The 24,569-nt window shown below is 41.1% G+C and overlaps 2 protein-coding genes across 7 annotated transcripts in view; one reads left to right on the top strand and one right to left on the bottom strand.

The window, feature by feature from the left end:
* cryzl1 (crystallin, zeta (quinone reductase)-like 1) overlaps positions 1-14,266 on the bottom strand; it is an 86,643-nt gene extending 72,377 nt beyond the window's left edge. The window contains exons 1-5 of one of the 5 annotated variants that reach the window (XM_060833202.1): positions 13,739-13,977; positions 9,267-9,364; positions 8,537-8,682; positions 5,797-5,868; positions 2,014-2,091 (exon numbers count right to left, since the gene is read on the bottom strand). In XM_060833202.1, the coding sequence (XP_060689185.1) occupies positions 2,014-2,091; positions 5,797-5,862 (144 nt within the window). In that variant the 5' untranslated portion in view covers positions 5,863-5,868; positions 8,537-8,682; positions 9,267-9,364; positions 13,739-13,977. The other 4 variants (XM_060833203.1, XM_060833204.1, XM_060833201.1 and 1 more) reach the window with 4 other exon arrangements.
* Positions 14,267-14,433: 167 nt separating this feature from the next.
* itsn1 (intersectin 1 (SH3 domain protein)) overlaps positions 14,434-24,569 on the top strand; it is a 195,047-nt gene continuing 184,911 nt past the window's right edge. For both annotated transcript variants that reach the window (XM_060833763.1, XM_060833762.1), the window contains exon 1: positions 14,434-14,648. The gene's annotated coding sequence lies outside the window, so the exon portion shown is untranslated. The remainder of the gene's footprint in view (positions 14,649-24,569) is intronic.

Genomic DNA, 24,569 nt, shown 5'->3' with positions numbered 1-24,569 from the left:
ATGGGTCATGCTGCTCCTAAGGAGCCTTGGTGGCGGAAGAAATGAACTTTTTTAGGGATTTGGTACCAATTAAGTGGGCTCATTTTGAAAATTTTAAATAGATTAGATTCCCTACAGTGGAAACAGGCCCTTTGGCCCAACCAGTCCACACTGACCCTTCGAAGAGTAACCCACCCAGACCTATTTCCCTCTGACTAATGCACCTAACACGATGGACGATTTAGCATGGCCAATTGACCAGACCTGCACATCTTTGGACTGTAGGAGGAAACTGGAGCACCCGGAGAAAACCCATGCAGACACAGGGAGAATGTGCAAACTCCTCACAGACAGTCACCCGAGGCTGGAATTGAACTGGGGACCCTGGTGCTGTGAGGCAGCAGCGTTAACCATTGAGCGACCGAGCCGCCCCTTGCAATGCTTTTCTAAAATACAAGTATTATAATACATGCTAGAAGATCCACGTTGAATTCATTTTTTTTTAAAATGCCGAGTGCAATACTAGTTTAAGTGTTACAAAGGGTTGTTTTCTTTTCCTTGGACCCTAGGGTTCATTGGAATATGACATTTTCTACCAAAGTGCCAATTGCCTTGTTACCTGGGATCCATGTTCACCACCTGGATTTTGTGGAGAAGGTCCACTTGCACCTTTGTTCACTTACTGAAGAATTATTCATTTACAATTACAGTATTACTAACTTTAAAACTCTGTTGCATATATAGGAAAAGAGTTAAATGTGATTGCAAATAAATTTCAAAAAGATTATTACCAGCTAGTCACTTGTACACTAAAACGTATTGCTAGTTAACTCATTACTTAAATATTGTCAAAAATAGGTCTTGTGAGAACACAGTTAAAGCAGAGCACAGGCCCATACAGTGAAAATTCATTACAGTAAGAAAACATTTAATTATCTTTCAAATAACTCTTCTAATAGCTTATGTACACCCCCATCCTCCTCTCTTCAGCAAAGCCCATACTTCTATTAGATCATTGGCCGAACACCTAGCCGTGGGCAAGTCTCATTCTACTTCTGTTGGAAAGAGAATCTTCAAACAATTGTGAGGGAATCCTGTAGGTATTAGTTCCTTCCACAAAATCGCATTATTTGTGGAAAGAAAAGCTGCCATGCTGGCAATAGTTGCATTTCACTTCATATGACTTTGCTGATAACCTTTAAATTGTTTTTCATTCCAGAACCAAAAGGATAAAATATGTAAAGGAAGCAGCAATAAGACAGACATAGAATATGGAAAATAATGTAAGATTAGAGGGCACAGGACTTCCAATCTTGCAGTAAATTTCAAAATGCCGTTCCAGGTGAGTTACAAGTCCTGTCAAGGTGCAAAGCAATGCTTAATTGTTTCCCCAAAGCAAGGAGGGGAAAAAAATGGAAATCTAATTAGATAGGGTGGACAGGGAGAGCCTTTTCCAAGTATGGTGACAGCGAGCAAGAAGGGGCATAGCTTTAAATTGAGGGGTGATAGATAAAGGACAGATGTCAGAGGTAGTTTCTTTACTCAGAGAGTAGTAAGGGTATGAAATGCTTTGCCTGCAACGGTAGCAGATTCGTCAACTTGAATGTGCTTAAAGTCGTCATTGGACAAGCATATGGACGTTCATGGAATAATGTAGGTTAGATGGGCTTCAGATTGGTATGACAGGTTGGCGCAACATTGAGGGCCGAAGGGCCTGTACTGCACTGTAATGTTCTATGTTCTATAATCTCTGAGGGCTGTGGTCACAGATGTTGGAGTGACTAGAGGTTCTGAGTCTACTGTTTTGATGAGAGCAGTAAGTCAAGTTCAAATATTAAATGGGGACTCAACAAAACTCACAACGAAAAGTAAAACAAAAATGCTAAACAAAGCCAAAAAGTGTAAAAGAAATAAAAAGACAAAATGTTAAAATGCAACTGAAAACCATTTTTAAGTGAAATAATACATATTCTAGTTTTCTGTATACACTATGTACCCAACTGTAAATATATAGAACCATTAAAGCGGATTTACCTTCATATTCAAAGGACTAAAAGCGCAAACCTTAACTTGTAATTTGACATAATGGTCATATACACTCGGAACAGATTCCTACAAAAAAGAAAAATGTCTGTTAGTTGTGTGCCTATTTCTAGGGCATTGACATTGATTCACCTTTCCTGAATACCGTGTGTGTGCCTCACAGTTGCACAGATGTGCTTTTTGGTGATACCATTCAGTTTATACTGCAGGGTTATTTTACTAATAACATCATGTGGTCAGAAAAAGGAAAGCTCCAATACTCTGCATGTTGTTCCTCAGTTGTGAATGCGTGAAGCTGTGGAACACTCTTCCCAACCACCAATTCTTCCTTCAAGATACACTTCAAAACTTATTTATTTGATCAAGCTTTTTGTCAATCTCTCCACAAGTTGTTTACTTTATGACAAAATAAGATCAGAAGAATACCTCAGCAATTGGGTAGCATGCAAACATTTTTCTTAGTTTTTAAATCGGTTTCTTTCTCTTCACAAATGCCACTTGATTTTTTAAAAAGCTTCCAGCACTTTCTGACTTTATTTCAGATTCTGATCTGCAGTCATCTGCTCTGGTTGTCAGTTAACTCATTTGGCTAGATGGCCATGCAGAAGAACCAGTCTCTGTTCAATTCCTGCACCGGCTGAAGTTAGAATCTCCTTTTCCCTCCCCTCCCTTCGTCTGAACCTCAATCACCACCAGTTATCTCTCTCTCTCTCTCTCCCTTTCTAATGAGAGAACAGCCTTAAATGGTACAGTAGTTCTATTGTGAATTTAATTTTCTAGATTAGAGTGGTGCTGGAAAAGCTGATGAAGGGCTTTTGCCCAAAACATCGATTTTCCTGCTTCTTGGATGCTGCCTGACCTGCTGTGTTTTTCCAGCACCAATCTCATCTAGACGCCGATCTCCAGCATCTGCAATCCTCACTTTCGCCTAGTGAATTTAACTTTACCTATTCGTCTGTAATTCTTGTAATTGAATTTGTCTTGGGATGACTACTTCAAGCATGGCATTGAATAAGTGGGCTTAAAGATAATAAAAGTGGATAAACTTGACCAGCGCACTGGCATACTCAGACCTTTATCTTTGAGCATATGTGTCAACTATAGGAAAAGAAGCCAAACTTAACAGTGTTCTCTAGCATAGCTAGGACAAGTGGGAACATCGTCAAACAATCATATTGATTTGTTAATACTAATGAGCCACTGCAATGCAGATGTTCAACAGCACTTTCTAAACTATTATCACTGAAAAGGTAGCAGCAGATACTTGGGAACGTGACCCTTCCAAATGTCAGGGCTTTTCCGAGTGGGTTCCAAAGTGGAGTCCTGAAGAGGAGTCTTTGGAGTTGAAACATTAGCTCTCCATGTATCACCAAAGATGTTGCCAAATTTGTGGAGTTTCTCCAGGACTTGGTTTTTATTTCGGATCTCCAGAATTCACATTTTTTTTGCTTTATTTCCCAATTGGAATCACCAGATCAAAGCTATTAATAGCTGCCATGGAACATTAACATGCTCCCATTCCAATTGAGGCGTCATCATAATTGTCAAGCCTCCAAATGCGGTTGCAATGAGAAAGTGTTTAGGAAACACTGCCATATAGCATCCTGACTTGGAACTATATTATCATCTCTTCACTGCCACTGGGTCAAAATCCTAAACTGCTTTTCTCAATAGCATATCTACACCACATGATTACAGTGGTTCAAGACAGCAGCAGCCCAAGGACAATTTGATGTGCATCCAAATGTTGGTCTACTCAACAACAGTCACAACCCATGGAAACAAAATCCTTCTTTTTAGAATGGACGCCCAACTTTACCAAATCACATGAATAAGGCATTAGAATAGATTACTTACAGTGTGGAAATAAGTCCTTCGGCCTAACAAGTGCACACCGACCCGCCGAAGCGCAACCCATCCAGACCCATTCCCCTACATTTACCCCTTCACCTAACACTACAGGCAATTTAGTATGGCCAATTCACCTAACCTGCACATTTTTGGACTGTGGAAGGAAACCGGAGCACCCGGAGGAAACCCACGCAGATACGGGGAGAATGTGCAAACTCCACACACAGTCAGTTGCCTGAGGCAGGAATTGAACCCGGGTCTCTGGCGCTGAGGCAGCAGTGCTAACCACTGTGCCACCATGCCGCCCACACAAATTCACCAAGCAAGAACTAAACTAAATTACATAATATGTTTGGCTCACATTTATCATTACAAAACATGATTTCCAGTTGAACCGTCAAATATTCCAATAAACTAATTTATTTCTAATTCAAGCTAATGCTATTAGGACAAGGAGGCGGCTTCTAATGCCTTGGCCCAATGTCAACCTGGCGTGGTAGCCTTGTTCCAAAGGGGTGAGCTCAGCTTGGTGGTCTTGGTCCGATATGGAGGTCTTCTTTGCTGTTAGTTTCCAGGCATTCCAGTGGCCTGGTGTGGCGGATTTGACCTTGTGAAGAGGTCTTCTTTGGCAGGGATGTCTCGTTCTGGGAATACTCATACCAGCGTAGTTATCTTGGTTTGGTGCAGCAGCCGTCTTGTCCCATATTAGCAGTCTCAGTTCTGTAGTCTCGTCCTGGTGTAGTGGTCTCGTATCAACATGGAGGTCTTCTTCGGCAGAAGTTTCCAGGTATTCCTGCAATTGTCATTTTAAAATTGGCTTTCCTTGAACTGAAATTGATTTGAGATGAACTTAGGCTTAACTGTCACTTTTTTTTCTTAGCTATGACTTATGTCATTAATACAGGTGCAGTGGTGTGGTGACTTGGAAAACTTTTCATTGCATTTTTTTTGTAAAAACATACATGACAATAAATTGCTATTTTATTCTAAAAGTTCTTGCAACTGCACATGTGCCAACCTAATTTAAAGCAAATTTTATTAAAACATGGCAGTGTCATTCAACTTCTTGTCATCAACACAGTTGTAGCTAATCATATTCTGTAGTACAGCAACATCGAAGTTACTGCACACAATTTATTTTAAACTCTATAATTTATGAAAACTCCATATTCTCTTTTCTCTGGCCTCTTGTGCATCAGTCAAAAAGCTGCCTAAGTCAGTAGTGCCTCTCGGCAGCTATGCCTTAAGCTTTCAAATTCTCCTCAACATTTTTATCTCCATGTTTCTGACCAAAGTATCAGTTACTCATTCCCAATTTGAAGTCAATTTTTGTCTGTTAAGGGCATTTACCAGAAATGTCTGGATGCCCCACTTTGTAGTTACTGGCTAAATGGAAGTGAGCTGCAACTTATGTCTAGATTTGAATCATGTGTCCTGATTTTATAAATAATACAGTTGACTGATGTATGCACAATACCCTGAAATCTGACAATCTTTATATCTGATAACACAAACAAAACATTTTGTTGCAAAACATTTAGTTAGACATTTATCACTATATGTCAACAATGAACTAAAACTTTTTAATTAGACTTACAGCAATTATATCAATCTTTGTCCTACATGTATAATTGAGCATTAAAATGGAGCATGAAGACAGCTGCTGTTTATTCTGATGCCTAGAGTCATGGAGTCATCACGAACAGAAATGTAACTATTGTATGAGGGTGACAGTTTGAAATCTCTCAGACTTTGACCTCGTGTTTCTGACATTATAATCAATTACGTTCCTGATTTAATCGAATAGGGAAACAGGTTTATGGGGCTAAATGATTTACTTCTGCTCCTTTGTGATCACACTTGGACAACAGTTTGTTACTTAGTGAGGCAGTTTTTATATTCGTTTCAGACTATGATACCAACCTTGTCTTGAAACACAAACTTTACATCTTCATTCGATTCAGCCAAGTGACAATATAGTCCCTTCATCTTGAGCTTAAAAAAAATCAAATATTAAAAAATTGCAACAATGTCTAATTTCATGGATACATATGTTTTAGAAATAAAACTTTTAGGTTAGAGATTGACATTTTAAATGGAAGATAACAGAAGCACCAGATTAGGTATGTTTACCAGCCTTCAGAAGAGAGGCTGTCAGTTTATTTAACAAAGTTAGAGTTGGAAGTAAACAAAGAGTAGGCCCTTTTTGAGTTATTTAGTAGACACAGAAGTTGTCTTCAGAAGGAGTTTAAGTTATTCATGTGGTTCCGAGAAGAAAGATTCGAACCAGTGAACCATGACATTCAATGCACTACCATCACTGAATGCCTCACTAACAACATCTTGGTCAATACCAGTGACCAAAAACTCCCCACTTAGGTGCAGCTCTGTCATTACACAAGAAGCTTTACACCATCCAGGTCAAAGCAGTTTGCTTGATGGGCACTATACATGCAAACATTCACTCCCTTGAATGATACCCAGTCACAGAAGTGTGCATCATCTACAATTTACCAAAGCTCTTTCAACATCAACTTTCAAACCCATGTAAAATACCATCTAGAAGGACAAGGTCAACAGATTTCGGGGAACACTGAGAACTACAAATTCCCCTCCAAGCCACCAAAAAAACATATCATTGTTATTTCAGTGTCACTAGGTCAAAACCCTGGAAGTCCCTGCTGATCGGTTTTGTGGGGTTATCCACCCCAAATGGATTGCAGCAATTCAAGAAGGCAGTTAACCAGCTTCTCAAGGGTAAATAGGGATAGGTAATAATTGCAGTGAAATCAAAATCATGTATGATTTTTCACAGAAACAGGTACTCTCAGTTGGAGCTTTGAGGCAAATTTGAGAAACATAGAAAAAAATAGACTCTGACTGCAGTCTAGAAACAAAAGGCGACCAAATCAAACATTGTCATCGGATTTTGGAGCCACTTAGCAAAAGAGCATGAGGGAGTTATTACTATCCTGGAGATGGGATATCCACAATCAGAAGCACTTAAGGATAGTTACAGAGTCACCTACCCAAATGTTAATGGAAGGATTCCAAAAACATGTCACCCGTTGGAGCACATCAAAACTCTTGACGAGAATCAAAATGAATACCTGGGACATGTGTGACACCTTGGTTTGGTCCTAAAAGGTGGCAAGAATATTCAAGATCGGCAAAGCAGTATTCCCAAACTTTTTCCAGCTGTGACCTTGTTTTGAGGTTTGATGGCTCACTGAAAACTAACAGAGCAAGGGCCTTTGAGGCTGGAAGCACAGCTGTTGTAATTTTGCTTAAATTCTATGGCAGCCTCAGATCTCATATCCCCGAAGTTTTAACGTATGGCCGATGTTCCCTCTAATTTTTCTTTCTAGCCTTACAGTAAAAGTATAATGTGATTCTTGGGTGCAGCAAGCGCGAGAGCGACAGCGACAGGGTCTAAGTCTGTGAGTGCGTGTATAGTGCAATGGTGGTCACCTGCAGTATGACAATGAACCCAAGGTCCTGGTTGAGGCCCTCCCTAAGGGTACAGAACTTAGCTATCAGCCTCTGCTTGGTCTCTTTTCGCTGCTGCCTGTCCCAAAGTCCGCCTTGGAGGATGGTCACCCGAAGGTCCACGGGTCAAATGTCCTGAACCGCAGAAGTGTTCTCCAACTGGGAAGGAACACTCCTATCCGTTGATGGTAGTGTGGAGCCCATTCATCCGTTGCCATAGCCTTTGTTCGGTTTCCCCGATGTACCATGCCTCAGGACATCCTTGCCTGCAATGTATAAGATAGACAATGCTGGCTGTGTCGCATGAGTACCTACCACGTACATGGTGGGAGGTGTCCCCAAGCGTAATGGTGGTATCCATGTCCACACTCTGACACGTCTTGCAGCGCCTACCATAACAGGGTACCCTGAGGCATGGTACATTGGTGAAACCCAAGCTGAGGCTATGGCAACGGATGAATGGGCACCTCACAACAACCAACAGACAGGTGTGTTCCCTCCCAGTTGGAGGAGAACACTTCTGCGGTACACGACATTTGACCTTGGACCCTCAGGTGACCATCCTCCAAGGCGGACTTCAGGACAGGTAGCAGCAAAAAGTGGCCGAGCAGAGGCTGATAGCTAAGTTCGGTGCCCATAGGGAGGACCTTAACTGGGACCTTGGGTTCATGTCACGCTACAGGTGACCACCATTGCACTATGCGCACACACCGACAGAGATACACACTCCCACACGCACCCTCACACAGACTTAGACCCCTTTACACTCACGCACACAGATACTCTCTCTCACAACACCCCCCCCAACACACACCCATTTGTGAGGTGAATTTACACTTGCAGAGTTGCATTGTACTTTGCTCAAAAACTGTATGAATCCATGTAGGATTCTGTCAATTCATGTTTTAGATTAGAATCAATCTAAACACTATGGCACAGACAGCAGCACACAGGGGGCTAACACCTTCAATACATTATCTGGGCTGACACCAATTGGTAAAGTTCACCTGAGAATGTAACTTTTAAAAAAGTTTTGTGATTTACATTTGAAAGAAGTGAAACTCACATAGTCATGCTAACAGATGAGTGACTTCATAAACAATCAAGGTATTTTTCAATGTATAATTTCAGTTATGTCACACTGTAAACTTTTGTTATAAATTCTGTGTCTTACAATTGTGTCCTCCACAACCACCTGAAGGAGGAGCAGTGCTCAGAAAGCTTGTGCTTCCAATTAACCTGTTGGGCTATAACCTGGTGTTGTGTGATTTTTTAAAACTTTGTACACCCCAGTCCAACACCGGCATCTCGAAATCCTTTCTACAGGTAAAGGACATAAAAGAATAGAAGAATTTTTGAAGAGACACAAATATTTGTTCAGCTTTAGACAAACTCAAAAAACAATAGAGCATTGGAGAATGAAAAATAGTCCCAGGAGTCCAAACTCATCCACATGCATGGTGATTTTTACCACAGTAGCAACAGTGATTTCAGTTTTTTACAGGAGCAATGTTAGGAGTACAGCTGAATCTGATCTAAAACTGTAATTATTTATTTTTTAATATCACTTCCGAAAACACTAAATTTTCACGAGGCTTTGAATTCTCCAGGAGTGCTTTCTGTTTTGTTTTATTAGTCCATAACATTTGGATGCTGAATCTTTTGGAGTCTATTATGATTCAAAATCAATGTTGCTACTTTGCAAGCTTTTGAATTACCTGTACAGAATAGCATATACAGGGTAAATGAATTCAGTTATTCTAGCATGCACAGGCAAGAAATGCCTATCAACAAATTCATGTCAATGATTAATAATAATGAAAGCAACATAACTTGAAACACGAAACAAAAAGAGAAATATGTAACAAGCCAGTCACTGAAAAGAGAAAACATAGGGTGCTCACCTCTTCCTCAGAACAGAAACCTAACTGTTAAATCAAGTCATTTCTATTTAACACGAGGGGCTTTATTATCTTTCAGTTTCCAGTTCTTTGTAGTCCAGCTGTAATTTATTGGGACAGTGTCAACTTCACGGTTTATGAATGAATCCGAAAGCACAAACTGCTGGTAACACAACAGGAATTGTAACTTCGCTAGTTATCATTTGAGCAAGTTGTAATGGTACAGAATGGAAACCTGGTTTAATGGCACAACAACAGATAGGTATTTTGCAATCAGAAAGTAAAATGATTCATCAGACAAGCAAAATACAGCTGATACTGCAAATCATGAATGACAAAAAAGGTGCTGGTAATTCTCAGCAGCTCAAGCAGCATTTGTAGAGAAACAGAGTCAACGTTTCAAGTCAATGATTAATAGACAATAGGTGCAGGAGTAGGCCATTCAGCCCTTCGAGCCTGTACCGCCATTCAATATGATCATGGCTGATCATTCCTAATCAGTATCCGCTCCCTGCCTTATCTCCATAACCCTTGATTCAAAGATGGGAATAGAGCAAAAACTCTTTATTGGCATCTAACAGAAAGGAAGACAGTTGCAGTTGTTGGAGGTCAATCACCTCTGTTCCTGGAAATGACTTCAAGAATTGCTCAGGGTAGTGTCCTAAGCCTAACAAGCTTCAGTTGCTTCATCAATTATCTTCCCTTCATTATAAAATCAGAAGTGGGAATATTTGCTGGCGTTTTCATAATATTTAGCATCATTCAAAACTTGCAGGAATATAAGTCCGTATCCAAATGCAACAAAATCTGATAAGTGACAAATAACATTCATGCCCCACAAGTGCCAGGCAATCATCCCCAACAAGAGAACATCTCACCATTGCCCCTGGACATTAGCATCATTGAATCTCCAACTATTAATGTCCTGGGCATTACCACTGACCAGAAACTCAACTTGACTAGCCATACAAAAACTGTGGTGACAGGAATATATCAGGGCCAGGAATTCTACAGTGAAAAGCTCACCTCCTGTCTTTTCATTGTCTTTCCACTAACTACAAGGCATAAGTCAAGACAATGATGGATCCACTTGGCTGGATGGTTGTAGTTCCAATAACACTAAAGAAGCTCATCACCAATCAGGGCAAAGCATCTGCTTGAATTATGTTACATTCACCAATTTCAAAGTTACTTCCTTCACCACTGACACACAATGACAGCATGGTGTACAATAACAGTAACTTTTGGACCAGTGATGTTGACCACCCAGGAGACAGGGACAGTAGGTGCATGGGAACATAACCATCTGCAAGTCCCCACCACAAGCCAAACTCCATCCTGAATTGAAACTAAATTTTAGCTTTCGTCAATTATTTCTTGTTTAAATTTTTACATAAATGCTTCTTTGTTTTAATATTTCGAATTAGTTTTCTTTTGTGTTCCACTTTCTCTCTTGAGATTTTTTGAGTCAATTTTTGCTGATGTCTACATTCAGCCCAATTTGCTGATCTGCCAATCTTCATGGAATTATGTGCCTTTTCTTTCAACTTGATAATATGTTTTTATGCGACTATGATATTTAAAATGGTTGTCACCTAATTCAAAGTTATATTAATACCTTTAGTTCAATGTTACTTCTCCTGGGAAACTGCCAAGATAAAGAACAGAGCTAGTATATTTACAGTCCACTCACAGGATTGAGCAGATTAATCTCAATTATAGACCACTTTGTCAATGTACATTGACAATGACAACAAGTATTGCTTTTTATTGTGCATAACAGCAATTTAAAGGGCAAATAGGACATTGAGATCACAAATAGAACCATCAGATGCAAAGCAGCAAACCAAGTAAGGAAGAATACGTAAATACATTTATGAACATATGAAGTAACAGCAGGAGGAGGGGACCAGTTGATGCTTTGAATCTGCTCCATCATTCAATGATGGTTTATCTGATTCTGGCCTCAAATTCACTTTCCTGCCTGTCCCCCATAACCTTTGACGTAAAGTGAAGAGATATGGAATATAGTTTATTTCTACCAAAAGGCCAACCACTGATTTCAGCTTTGGAAACTGTGAGTGAGCGTCAGCTGATAGTTCTGAGATTGTTAAAAGAATTAGGCTATTTTAAAAAGAATTATGACTATAAACCGCTGGATTTCACCTATGTTCTGGCCAATATCTAACACTCAACCAACATCTGCTCATCATTTCATTTCTGTTTCAGGTCTCTTTCTCCTTGTGACTCACTCAATGCCAGAGTTGCTCATATTGGTTATGTTTTGATTTCGTTTTGCAGCAGACACCAAGAGAGAACTCAATTGGTAGGATAATTAAATCCATATTGTTGGTGTGCCTCTGCACCATTTTCAAGCCATCTCAGCTAACTTGCCCATCTTATGGGTATTTACATTCACAAATTGGCTGCCACTTTTTCTAACAATATCAGAGACAGCATTTAGATAGCAGAGTGGCGTACTCTGAACATGGTGAGCCCGTAGCTCATCGAAATCATGTTCTGCTCAAGGCTCTTGTGTTACAATGTTAGTATCAAAAATTATGGTGCTGGAGAAACACTGCTGGTCAGGCAGCAGAGGAGCATGAGGGTTGATGTTTCGAGCATAAGCTCTTCTTCCTGCTGAAGAGCTGATACTCAAAATGTTGACTCTCCTGTTCCTTGGCTGCTGCCTGACTGGCTCTGCTTTTCCAGCACCACACCTTTTTGACTCTGATGTCCAGAATCTACAGTCTTCACTTTCTCCTTGCAATGATAGTGTCCCTACCTCTGGACCAGAAGGTCCAGGTTCAAATCCCATCAACTCAAAACATGTGTTCTAACATGGCTGAACAGTTGAATAAAAATATTTATCAGTGAAAGCACTTCTGAGATACTGGATTGACTATGAGATTCTCAGAACTATTTAAAACTGCTGAAGGAATGCAAATTCTTCTTTCTATTTTGCTAACTTCACCAATATTCTGTTCCATCCAGCACAAAGTTGAGTAAATTTCAAATTTTCTTTTCAAACCCTGTTGTACCTCATGCTACTTCATTCCTGTAACTACCAAATAAATTTCCCCAGATCTAAGTTCTCAGTAACTGTGAAGGCCTTGAATACCAATGTCAAAGTCCACTCCCATTCTGAAGAGTTTTATCAGACTTAAAACATTGATTGTTTCTGTTTCCACATTTACAGTCACACAGCATGGAAACAAACCCATAGTTCCAACCCATCTGAGCGACCAAGTTTCCCAATCTAAACCAATTTCACTTGCCTGCATTTGGCTCAACTTTTCCTATTCACAGACCTATCCAAGTGTCTTCTAACTGTTGTAGCTGTACCTGCATCAACCAATTCCTCAGACAATTCATTCCACATACAAACCACCAGCTGTGTGAAAACATTGCCCCTCAGTCCCTTTTAAGTGTCTCTCCTCTTGCCTTAAAAATAAGTCCCCTAATTTTGAGAAAAGACTTTTAAAACTCATTTTATCCATGCCCTCATGATTTTATAAACCTTGCTAAGGTTACCCCTCAATCTCCTCCACTCCAGACTATCTAGCCTTTCTTTATAACTCAAACCCTCCAGTCCCAGTGACACTGTGATAAATCTTTTCTGAACGCTCTCCAATTTAATAAAATCCTTCGGTGACCACAACTTTACACAGTACTCCCAAGGAGGCCTCCTTTTCCAGCACCACTCAAATCTAGACTCACCGACATCCTGTACAACCTCCACATGATGCCCCAACTCCTATAGTCAATGGTCTGAGGAATGAAAGCAAGTGTGTTAATTGCCTTTTTAATCTACCTGTCTACCTATGATGCAAATTTCAAATAATTATGTGCCTTCATCACCATCTGTAGAAAGTGAACAACTGAAACAAGCAGTTTGAAAAATAAAAATGATTGTTTTTTTAGCTTTATTAGTTTAGAGGCAGGAAAGGGTACACCACACAAGCAGAACAATCTACAGGTTAGATTGTCAGGCTGAGTGACAAATCTTATCAGTTCTGAGGAAGGGTCACCGGCACCGAAACGTTAACTTCGATTTCTCTGCTGAAATGCTGCCAGACCTGCTGTACAATCTCCACATGATGTCCCAACTCCTATAGTCAATGGTCTGAGCAATGAAAGCAAGTGTGTTAATTGCCTTCTTAGTCGACCAATGTTGCAAATTTCTGGTTTTCCAGCAAATTCTGGTTTTGTTTCTGATTTATAGCATCCACAGTTCTTTCGGTTTTCATTTGACAAGTCTCATATGGTGTAGTACTGCAGCAGTATTATTGAAACTAAAGGCCAGTTTAAAAAAAGGAAATGCACGAGAACATCAATTATTGCTTCATGTTGCTGTGGTAAGTTGACAAAAATGCTCTTGGAATACAATACTTTGCATAGATAATTTGAAGCAAATAAACGACCAAAACACTTTGCCCACATAAAGAAATAGGATAGGGAAATAACATACTTACTACAGTCGTCCTTGCTCCATTCACTCTATGTAAGATAACATGCTTTAAATATTGATAAATATTGCATTATTAATTGCCCCGATATGGCCAGAGTGGTGAACTTTCCTAAAACCGAGAGAGGAGCGGTGTTATAAAGCGAAGTTAAATTGTCTCCCTTCAATTATAACTCAAGCCCACAGCGTCGTCATGGTCACTTCATTGTTTCAACCTAACCTGACCACCCACAAATGCAAGCACCGCCCCCAGACTCACACCCAATTCGTTCATTCCGGCAGTGCGACGGGTAAACGCGCGCTCTCTATGGTCAGATGAGCTGCCACTCAAATAGGCATCCGCTCCGCGGAACTCAACGAGTCAGGTCGAGGAGAGATAGAGAGCAAAATCGACAGGCAGAAGGCTGGAAGAACATGTAAAATCAGGCAGCATCAGGAGGTGGAGAAGTCGACGTTTCGGGTGTAACCCTTTTTGCGTACAAGCGGATTTTCGAGCTGTGGTGGGGAGGGGAAAGCGGAGTCAACCAAACTTGCTGGCTTGTCCAGACGTCTGTTGATTGGACTCCTCTGCGCGGAGATGGGCGGCGAGCTGTCCACCGATAGGACGTCGCTACTGTCAGTCAGCGAGGCAGCGGCGCGTCGTTTCCGTTTGGTTGTACGGGCGCGTCGGGTAACGTACTGGGGAGAGAGGGGGCGGGGACAGAGAAACGAGAAAGAGAGTGAGCGCGTTAGCTTTAGATACTAGGCAACGGGTGGAGGAACAGGCGGAGAGAGCGAGAGAGAGGCGGCTCCTTGTCTCACCCACACCCAGTAGCCGGCAGATCGAAAGAATATCTCTTCTCCAAAGGAGAGGGAGGGGTGAAGGCCGTGGAGCCGCCGCTGAGGAGCGACCCTCCGCCGGCGCTCTCCGAGATGAGGTAAGTGGCTCGGCTCCCAGCCCCTGCAATGGCTCTCCCTACAGCCAGGGGATTACTGCCTCCTGTTATTTCAGGCACTGCTTGCTGCAGGCATGTCTCCCTTTTTAATGCACACTGTGGCAACTCATCGCCTTCAGCAATCTGCCTTTTGAAACGCAGGCTTTGCTGGCAGACCTTTATAAAAGTAAGAGGCAAGTCAGTTACTGTGGAGGGAGGTGAGGAGACTTTGATGAGGTTATTTGCTGCATCTTATTATCGAGGTGAATTTATTTTTGTGCCTGATTGCCTGGCGATTTTGTTTTGGGACCATGAGAGGCTTGCAGCGACCAAAAGTAATGGGTTGGAGATCATTTGAGACCCTGTACCTCCCTTTCCCCTTTCCAGCTCCTCTGTTGCAGGGTGGACTGGTCGCATGGAGATGGGAATAATAATAAGTGTAATCTGATACAAGTGTTTTTGAATCATTATATGAAAGGGGGGTAGTATTCGCTTTTTTTCCACATTGTCGATCTTTGATTTTCGGGAGTATTATTTGTTGCAGGACGTTTAATTTGTGAAATCGAAGAGTAGCGCATGAAACCCCGAAGTATGGTAGATATATTTCTGTCGTTTCAATTAAGCGTAATGGAGCAACATTTAAATCCGAACTATGAAAAATCCAAGCCTGTTGTTTGAATTATGCTGTTTGAAGATGAGGGAGTAAACGAATGAAACGATTTTTATTTCTAAAGTCGCGATCGGTTCGCCGCCCATTCTAATACTTCAGAAAAAAAATCATTCGACGAGTCTAAAACTGTCTGAACCTGGCTATTTATTCAATACAATCTGCGTTAGCAACTCCTACCTTTTTTAATACTGAAATTTGGTGGTGATTGTCATTTTGGATGTATTATTTGTATTCAGTGGAATCTGAAATACAATATTGTATTGAACAGATTATGAATTTTCAGCAAAATAGCCAACCACCTTGAGATTTGAGTAGAATTATGGTCATTAATCATGATGATGCAACTGACAGTGTAACCTGGCAAGTCTTGCCAAAATTCAACTGTATAGTATGATTTATTCTATAGTAATGTATTGGTTGAGCGCTAATGACATTGGGAAGATTTTGATTGAGGCAACGATTTATTAGAGATCTGTGATCAGATTATTTCAATGTGATAACATTACATGCTTATTTACATGTAGTCACATTGCAAAAGAAAAGCTGTTGGAAAAAACATACTTATGAAATCTAAATTTGACAGCGTTCAGATTGACTTTTAACAATGAAGCCGCATGCTTTTTTTCCCCTAATGGTTCAAATAAAATTTATATAGAGTGCACAAAACAAAATTATAAATTCATGTTGTAAGTGAGATTTTAAAGTATTGTGTGAACCAAGTAAAGTTTCCATAGGAATTTTAATACTTAAACAAATCATAATACTGAAAATGAACAGTCTTTTTAAGCACAAAATTCCATTAGACCATAAGGTATTGGAACAGAATTAGGCCATTTGGCCCTTGAGTCTGCTCTGCTGTTTAATCATGGCTAATATCTTTCTGAGGCCCCAAGGGATCCTTCCATATCCGCCACAAGTTCACCTGTACCTCCACACACATCATCTATTGCATCCGCTGCACCCGATGTGGCCTCCTCTATATTGGTGAGACAGGCCGCTTACTTGCGGAACGCTTCAGAGAACACCTCTGGGCCGCCCGAACCAACCAACCCAATCACCCCGTGGCTCAACACTTTAACTCCCCCTCCCACTCCACCGAGGACATGCAGGTCCTTGGACTCCTCCACCGGCAGAACACAACTACACGACGGCTGGAGGAGGAGCGCCTCATCTTCCGCCTGGGAACCCTCCAACCACAAGGTATAAATTCAGATTTCTCCAGCTTCCTAATTTCCCCTCCCCCCACCTTGTCTCAGTCGGTTCCCTCAACTCAGCACCGCCCTCCTAACCTGCAATCCTCTTCCTGACCTCTCCGCCCCCACCCCACTCCGGCCTATCACCCTCACCTTGACCTCCTTCCACCTATCCCACCTCCATCGCCCCTCCCCCTAGTCCCTCCTCCCTACCTTTTATCTTAGCCTGCTTGGCTCTCTCTCTCTCATTCCTGATGAAGGGCTTATGCTCGAAACGTCGAATTCTCTATTCCTGAGATGCTGCCTGGCCTGCTGTGCTTTGACCAGCAACACATTTGCAGCTAATATCTTTCTGAACCCCATTCTTTGCTTTCTCCCCATAACCGTTGATCTCCTTTCTAATCCCCTACCTATCTCTGTCTTGAATACACTCAATGAATTGGCCTCCACAGCCTTCTGCAGCAATGATTTCCACAGATTCACCACTCTCTGGTTGAATAATGTCCCCCTTGTCTCTGTTCTAAAAGATGATCCTTTCATTAGGTGGCTGTGTCCTCAGACTCCAGTCTCCCCTACTAATAGTAACATCCAATATATCTAGGCTTCTCAATATTCTTTAGGTTTCAGTGAGATTCCCATCTCGTCTTTGTAAACTTTAATGTTCTCAACTGCTTTTCATATTGGTAAGTCCTTCATCCATGGGATAATTCTTGTAAGCCATTTCAGAACTTCCTCCGAGGCCAACACATCTATCATTAGGAACAGGACCCAAAACTGATCACTATTCCAAAAGCGGTTTGACCACAGCCATATGTAGTCTGTGTAGTACACCTCTGCTCTAGTTTTCTAGCCGTCTTAAAATGAATATTAACACTGTTTACCTTCCTTACTGCCAAGTGAATCTGCATGTTAACTTTGAGAATCCTAAACTAGGACTAACATGTCCCTTTGTGCTTCAGATTTCTGAAGCCTTTCCCAGTCTATGCCTGTATTCTTCCTCGCAAAGTGTGTGAGAGCTTGCACTGGCCTGCATTGTATTCCAGTCCATGCACTTGTATTCGTTTTCTTGCACTTTCCTATATTGTATTCCTGATATTTACAAAATCAGTCAAGTCAGTTGAGGGCAGCACAGTGGCTTGGCACTGCTGTTTCTCAGAGCCAGGGACCTGATTTCAAATCTAGCCTCAGGTGACTGTCCTTATGAAGTTTGCAATGTTCCATTGTCTGCGTGGGATTCTTCTGGGTGTTCTGATTTCCTCCCAGAGACCACAGATGTCACATTTAGGTGGATTGGCCATGCTAATTTGCCCATAATGTCCAGAGGTATGCAGGCTAGTTGAATTAGCCATGAGAAATGGGTTACAGAAATAGGGTAAGGGGGTGGGATTGTCATCACAGAGTTGATGTGGAGTCGGGCTGAAAGGTTTGTTTCCACACTGTAGGGATTATATGGTTCAATCCAAAAATTTGTGTGTGAACTAAGTGTAATTTTAAATTGTAATACCAAAAGCCACCTGAAAACAAGGTGGTTAATTGCTAAGTTTCATCCTTCTTTTTGAAATGTTTAAGCATCACCATAATTTAGTAACCCAACTTCACACATCCATGTGCAGCCTTCAGCAACACAACTGGAAGCAGCATAGTAATAAACTGCAGAATGCTAAAATTTTACCCTTACTTATTTATTGACCTTTCCTCTTGTAATCTAATTATACCAGATGAAGGTTTATTGGAGTTTACACTTCTTTTAGTGTAAAGGTAAATGATGAGACTTGAGAAAACACACAATCCGAGACCTTTTCCTGACTTTGGAGTGCCTGGATTGGACTAAAATTGGGCTATCAAGCAGGAATGTATATTTTAAAAACTCATTATTTGAGAATGTGTGTACAATATTCTTTGCATAATTCACATGGCTCATCAATTTAGCAAATTGCCAAAAGTTTGCACTTGACTCTTCAACAGTTGAAGCTTATTATTTTTGCAATACTGACAATTGAAGTTAAAGTGAGAACTAAATGTCAGTTAAATTTGTGAACAGAAGTACTGAGTAAAGAGACCGTAACTCATTGCTTTATTTTGTAGACACTTTAGTATTCCTTATAATGGAATAAATAATATGTAGCAATGTAGGAGCCATTTAATTGTCATTACTAAAAATCAAAGAACTGTAGATACTGGCAATCAAACAAAAATAGAAATAGCTGGAAAGCCTCAGCAAGTTTGTTGGGTTGGGGGAAGGGGTCAAAAGAAAGAGAGACAGAGAGAACAGTTGACATTTCTGGTCCCTTGACCCTCCTTCAGAATGCTCTGCGTAGAGTCTTTGGACCCGAAACATTAATGTTGCTTTCTCTCCACAGATGCTGCCAAATCCACTGAGTTTATCCAGCAATTTTTTTTTTGTTTGTTTTTGGTATGCACAAACTTCACGTTAGAGGTTGAGTGCACTTACAATTGGAAGTGGTTCACAAACGAATGAGATGCAATTGGTGTTTGGATGGGTATATGAATAGGAAGGGTTTGGAGGGATAAGGGATGGGTGATGGCAAGTGGGACTAGATTGGGTTGGGATATCTGATCGGCATGGACGGGTTGGACCGATGGTTTTGTTTCCATGCTGTACATCTCTTTGACTCTATGACTCTATTGTGTGATATCCATCAGCCCCACATGAGTATTATTTGGTTATGGAGGCACTGGAAAGGGTGCAGAGAGGATTTACAGGGATGACATCAGAAGAATGTGGGAGTAGCTAACAGGAAAGGATTGACAGACTAGGACCCGTTTTCTTCACTGGAGGCTTGAGAGGTGGCCAACTAGAGATTTTTACGACAAATTTTAACACAAAGTGGGGATGCCAAGAGTATACTTCCCCTTGTGAAGAAGAGCAGAACAAGGCCATTCACATAAGCTCTCACAGTGAATGGTTGAAGCAAATTGTATCAATTAATTGAAGAGGAAGCTAGCAAGACATTTGAGGTGTTGCTGGGTCATAATCCTGAACCTCCTTCCCTAAGAGCCCTGTGCACCAGATGTACTGAAGTTCAAGAAGGCAGCTCACCATGACCTAGAGCAATTAGAGATGGGCAATAAATGCTGGCCCAGTTTGTGAAGTTCACATTGCATGAATTAATTAAATAAAGGTTACAATAGCAGATTTAGGTGGGGAATAATACCAAGAAGCTGGAGTGGAGCATGAGCTGTATGTCTTCAGCGTTCCTGCATATTTGAAGAAATGAAACAGAAATGTGAATGCTGGAGATTTGAAACAAAACGAAGGCTTTCAGGACTTGACATTGAGTTCAAAACATTTAGAGCATGCATACCTTTTTTGTGTTTATCGCCAACCCCCACAATTCCAGGTCGTGTCATGGAATAGTTTTCAGTACAGCCAACCCATTTCAAGTACTCATACCATTACTATCACCAATCAGCTTCTGTCCTTCCCTTGCTTACCATCAACAATCCTTATATATGCCCTACCTCTTTTTAATCTCTCTGATCTGTATCTCCACCTGTCTTCTCTCTCCTTCCCCACCTTCCACCATCAACATAAATATCAACTTTTCCTAACCTATCCCGTCTAGTTTCTGAGGAAGGGTCACTGGAATTGAAATGTTAAATCTGTTTGCTCTCTGTAGATTCTGCAGCAACTTCTGTTTTTGTTTCATTTTATTTGAATAAATGTGTTATCATTCATGCAAATAGCTCTGGTCCAATTGAATTTGTGTGCAATATTAATATACTGTTTATTGGCTAAGTTTAACTGCTTAATTTCTAATATTAAGGTTGACATATCACTTTATTATATTTCCGCTGGGAGTCGGTGCTGAAACTTGAATACTTTACTTCAACATTTGGCTTGTGGTCTTGTAGACCTATATGATGAGCTGTGGGAGGTTGGAATGGTGACAGAATTTGTCGACATTGCACGTGAATATTAACTGCTTGAAGACAACTCTACAGTGAATTCTTACCGTATAAGTGTGAAATTTCCAATTTGCTAATACACATCAATCCACTGGGTACTTTTGATGAAACAGTAGGTGAAAGATTATTCTCCAGTATCCTTCGCTGATGCTGATTCAGAGAACACCTTCAATGTGATCAAATTTCTTAGAGTAAAGAATGGTATCTTACAGTAAAAAGCAAAATTTGGAGCGGTTGAGGTTCAGAAAAGAGATTACAAAATGAAGGCAAAAATTTTATGTAATTGAGAATAATTGTGTCTGAAGGAAACACTGTCTGAATCTGGTGATGCAAAAAGAAAGCGAAGCTGATAATGTTTTTGAAAAGTCAAGGAAATGGATAAAGGAAATGTGTAGAAAATTGAGCAAAGAACTCAGGAGATTGTGTTTTGGAGGAGCTACATGGGATTGTGGAACTCCTCGTTGTGTGAGAGACAGACACATGAACTGACTTAAATCAAAATTGAGATGGATATCTATTGAATGACCCGCTTGGAGTAATGACAGACATTACAGCACAGGACAAGCCTTTCATTGACTGCGTTGAAGAAATGTACGTGAGGAAGGCGAATCAGGAAGCCAGATGATGTAGAAGTTGATTGTTTTGGACCTGGAGTCATCACAACCGGTGTAATAAATAATGGAAAGGCCACACGCGTGAATAGATTCCAGCAGAATTAATTGAACTCGTGGGAGAAATGGCAACAGTCAAGAATACCTGAAAATTTAATAGGTTGGATGAAGCCACCAGAATAGTTTACATGTTCAGTGTTTTTTCTTCACATCATTGAGTATCTGACATAAATGTCATTTGACAAAAAGTGGCACAGAGGCAGTAGTGTGTAGCATCTACAAAGTGCACTGCAGCAAATCTGACCAAACCCATGACCACTACCAAGCTTGGCAGCACTGTGAACTTTGTTCCCCTCCAAGTGCACATCAGCCTGATTTCTAGCCATTCATTCAGTGTAGGCATTATAAGCCTACATCGTGCAGTAGCTCAAAAAGACAGCATTACTCCATCTGCTTATGGACAAAAAGGATGGGCAATAAATGATTGCTTAGCTAGTGACACCCATGTCCCATGGGGGAATAATAAGTCATGAAACGATTTCTTACTACTTCATTCTTACACTTTTTTTTATAAAATAAGTTTATCTGGCTTCTTTCTATTGACAAGTAGAATCCCAGAATTAACTAAATTGGGAAATGGGAGGAACTCTAGAAAGTCATAATCATGAGGTAGGTTGGACTGAGCAAATTTGAGCTGCAGGTTGACAAGTCTTGGGTACTGATAGACTTCACCTTTAGGTCTTGAAAGAAGTGATTTGTGATAATGTATTGCTTCTAATTTTCCACAACTCCCTAGATGTGGGTGAGGTTTCATTAGGTTGGAAAATATCAAATAGAAGAAAACTACACACTAGTTAGCTTAATATGGGTGATAGTGAAAATGTTAGTAGTTGTTGTTAAAGTTATAGCAGGGCACTTAATGAAAATAAAGATAATTGAGTTTCAGCATGTTTTTGTGAAAGGGAAATCATGTTTGCCGTGGATAAAGGTGAACCAGTATTATATGCTTAGGTTGCAGAAGGCATTTGTCAGTATTGCAGAAACTGAAGGGGTAATGTATTGGCATGGTTTGAATTTTGACTGGTTAACAAATTGAGTAGGCATTAAAGGATCATATTCTGGTTGGCATGATGTGAAAGCAGTGTGTTAACAAGGGTCAGTGCTGGAGCTTCAACTGTTTTTACAATTTTTTGGAAAAAAGTTGAATGAAAGTACTGAAGGTATGGTTGCTAATTCTGATGCAAAGATAGGGGGTCATTTGGCTTAATTGGTTGGACAGCTGGTTTGTGATGTGTAGTAATACTATCAGCTTGGATTAAGTTCCTGTACCTGCTGAGGTTACTTCTCCCCACACTTGCTGTGGTGATTTTCTCTCTCGCTCGCTCTCTCTCGCAAACACTTGAAAACGGCATAATCTGGGGAAAATGTGCAATTGATCATTTTAGCAGGAAGGTTTTTTTAATATAAAAAGCAGCTTAGCTAAGAGAATGCAGAGCTGCAAGAGGCACAAGGATCTCTTTGTCCTTTTGCACGAATCGAAAAAAGGTTAAGTTGCAGGTACAGCAAATAATGAGGAAAATTAATAGAATGTTATCATCGAGGGCAATTAGATACACACGTAGGGCATTTATGCTGTACACTATTGTCTTCCTAAAGAAGGATGTACATGTTGGAAAGCTGAAAAGATAAACACAGTATGGCGCATTTATTAGGGAGCAAAATGCTGGAGAAATTGGGAGTAAGGGATTGTGTTTTTTACAGGAGGGGGTGTGGGAGGAGGTGTAGTCTTGGTAGCTGTGCGAGTTTGTAGGTTTGAAATAGATGTCTGTGTTTAGTCCGTCACCGGAGATGGAAACTGAGAGGTTCAGGAATGGGTGGGAGGTGTCCGACATGGTCCAGGTGAACTTGAGGTTAGGGTGGAAGGTAGTAGTGAAATTGAACTGTTCAATCCCTCGGAGGAACAATTCCATTCCAAGAAATCCCAGATGGCCTCCTATTTCAAGGACTGCAATTTCCCTTCTCCCATGATCATCAATGCCCTCCAGCTCATTTCCTCCAGTTACCACATTTGCGCCCAACACCACAACAAGCATAGAACACCCCCTAGTCCTCACCTTCCACCCCGCCCCCCCAGTACCCAGATATAACATTATTCTCCACCATTTCTGCCACCTACAATCTGACCCCTTCACCAGAGTTGTATTTCCCTCTCCACCCCTTTTCTGCATTTGGCAGAGACCATGCTCTCCATGACTCCCTCATTAGGTATATGATCCCCTCTTCCCCTCCCCCAGCCCACCCATCCTTCACACCTGGCACCTCTCCTTGCCACTGCAACAGGTGTAAAACCTGCGCACACCTTCACCCTCACCTCTGTCCAAGGCCCCAAAGGATCTTCTCATAGCCGGCCGAGATTCTCCTACTCATCTAAACATGCCCATCTACTGTGTCTGTTGCTGTCTGTGTGGTCTCCTTTACATTGTGGAGACAGAACACCAACTCACAGAACATGTCAGGGAACATCTGTGGGAAATGTGCATCAAACAACCCCATTGCTCTGTGACCAACCACTTCAACTCTCTCCCTCACTCTGCCAAGAACATGCAAGTCTGTGCTCCTCTTCCACGAAATCCAAGCCACCCCAGGAGGAGGAACGCCTTATCTTCTTCCTTGGGACCTTTCAGCTACATAGCATCAACATCGACTTCACCAGTTTCCTCATCTCTCCTCTTTTTCCACCCCCATCCCAGATTCAACCCTCCAACTTGGCACTGACCTCTTGAACTGTCCTACGTTTTCATCTTTCTTCCAACCTATCACAATCACTCCCCCCCCCCCCCCCCCCCCCCCCCCCCCCAAAAGGCATCTACCAATCACGTTCCTCATGAAGAACTTATGCTCGAGACATCAACTCTCTCCTGCTGCTCGGATGCTGCCTAACTTGCTGTGCTTATGTAGCACCATATGTCTTGATGTTTGTGGTATTAGGCATGGACTTGAGTTTTATCCAGTTTGTAATCTTGTCTTTCTGCTTAAAAGAAATAACATAGGCTAATTTCTACTTTCCATGAGCTTGACTATGGAATGAAAGTAACCTTAGTTGATGATTTCTAATTCTGAGACATGCTTTACAACTTTCACCTTAATTGGCCCTGTACTTTCTAATCTATTCAGCTCGTTATTTATATTTTCTAACTGAACAGTCCACCGGCCTGCTGCTGCATAACCATGTCGGCTGCATGCACATCGTCCTTTAGACACCACAAGGCTGAAGTTAAGATAATTTTATCATTTGGTCCTATTGTCATAAGATCAGTCTGTGCTCTCAGCACTTTCTCAATGTCAGACACATTATTACTGATGCTTTTTGTAAGTAACTCTGCCCAGACTAACCGTATGCTTTTAAGCCAATTCCTTCACATCTGTTAAAAATCACACAACACTAGGTTATAGTCCAACAGGTTTATTTGGAAGCACTAGCTTTCAGAGCGCTGCTGCTCCTCCAGCGCTGATGAAGGAG

Source organism: Hemiscyllium ocellatum, chromosome 12 (genome assembly GCF_020745735.1).
Source record: "Hemiscyllium ocellatum isolate sHemOce1 chromosome 12, sHemOce1.pat.X.cur, whole genome shotgun sequence".
Lineage (NCBI taxonomy): Eukaryota > Metazoa > Chordata > Chondrichthyes > Orectolobiformes > Hemiscylliidae > Hemiscyllium > Hemiscyllium ocellatum.
This window is presented reverse-complemented; position numbering and strand designations above follow the sequence as displayed.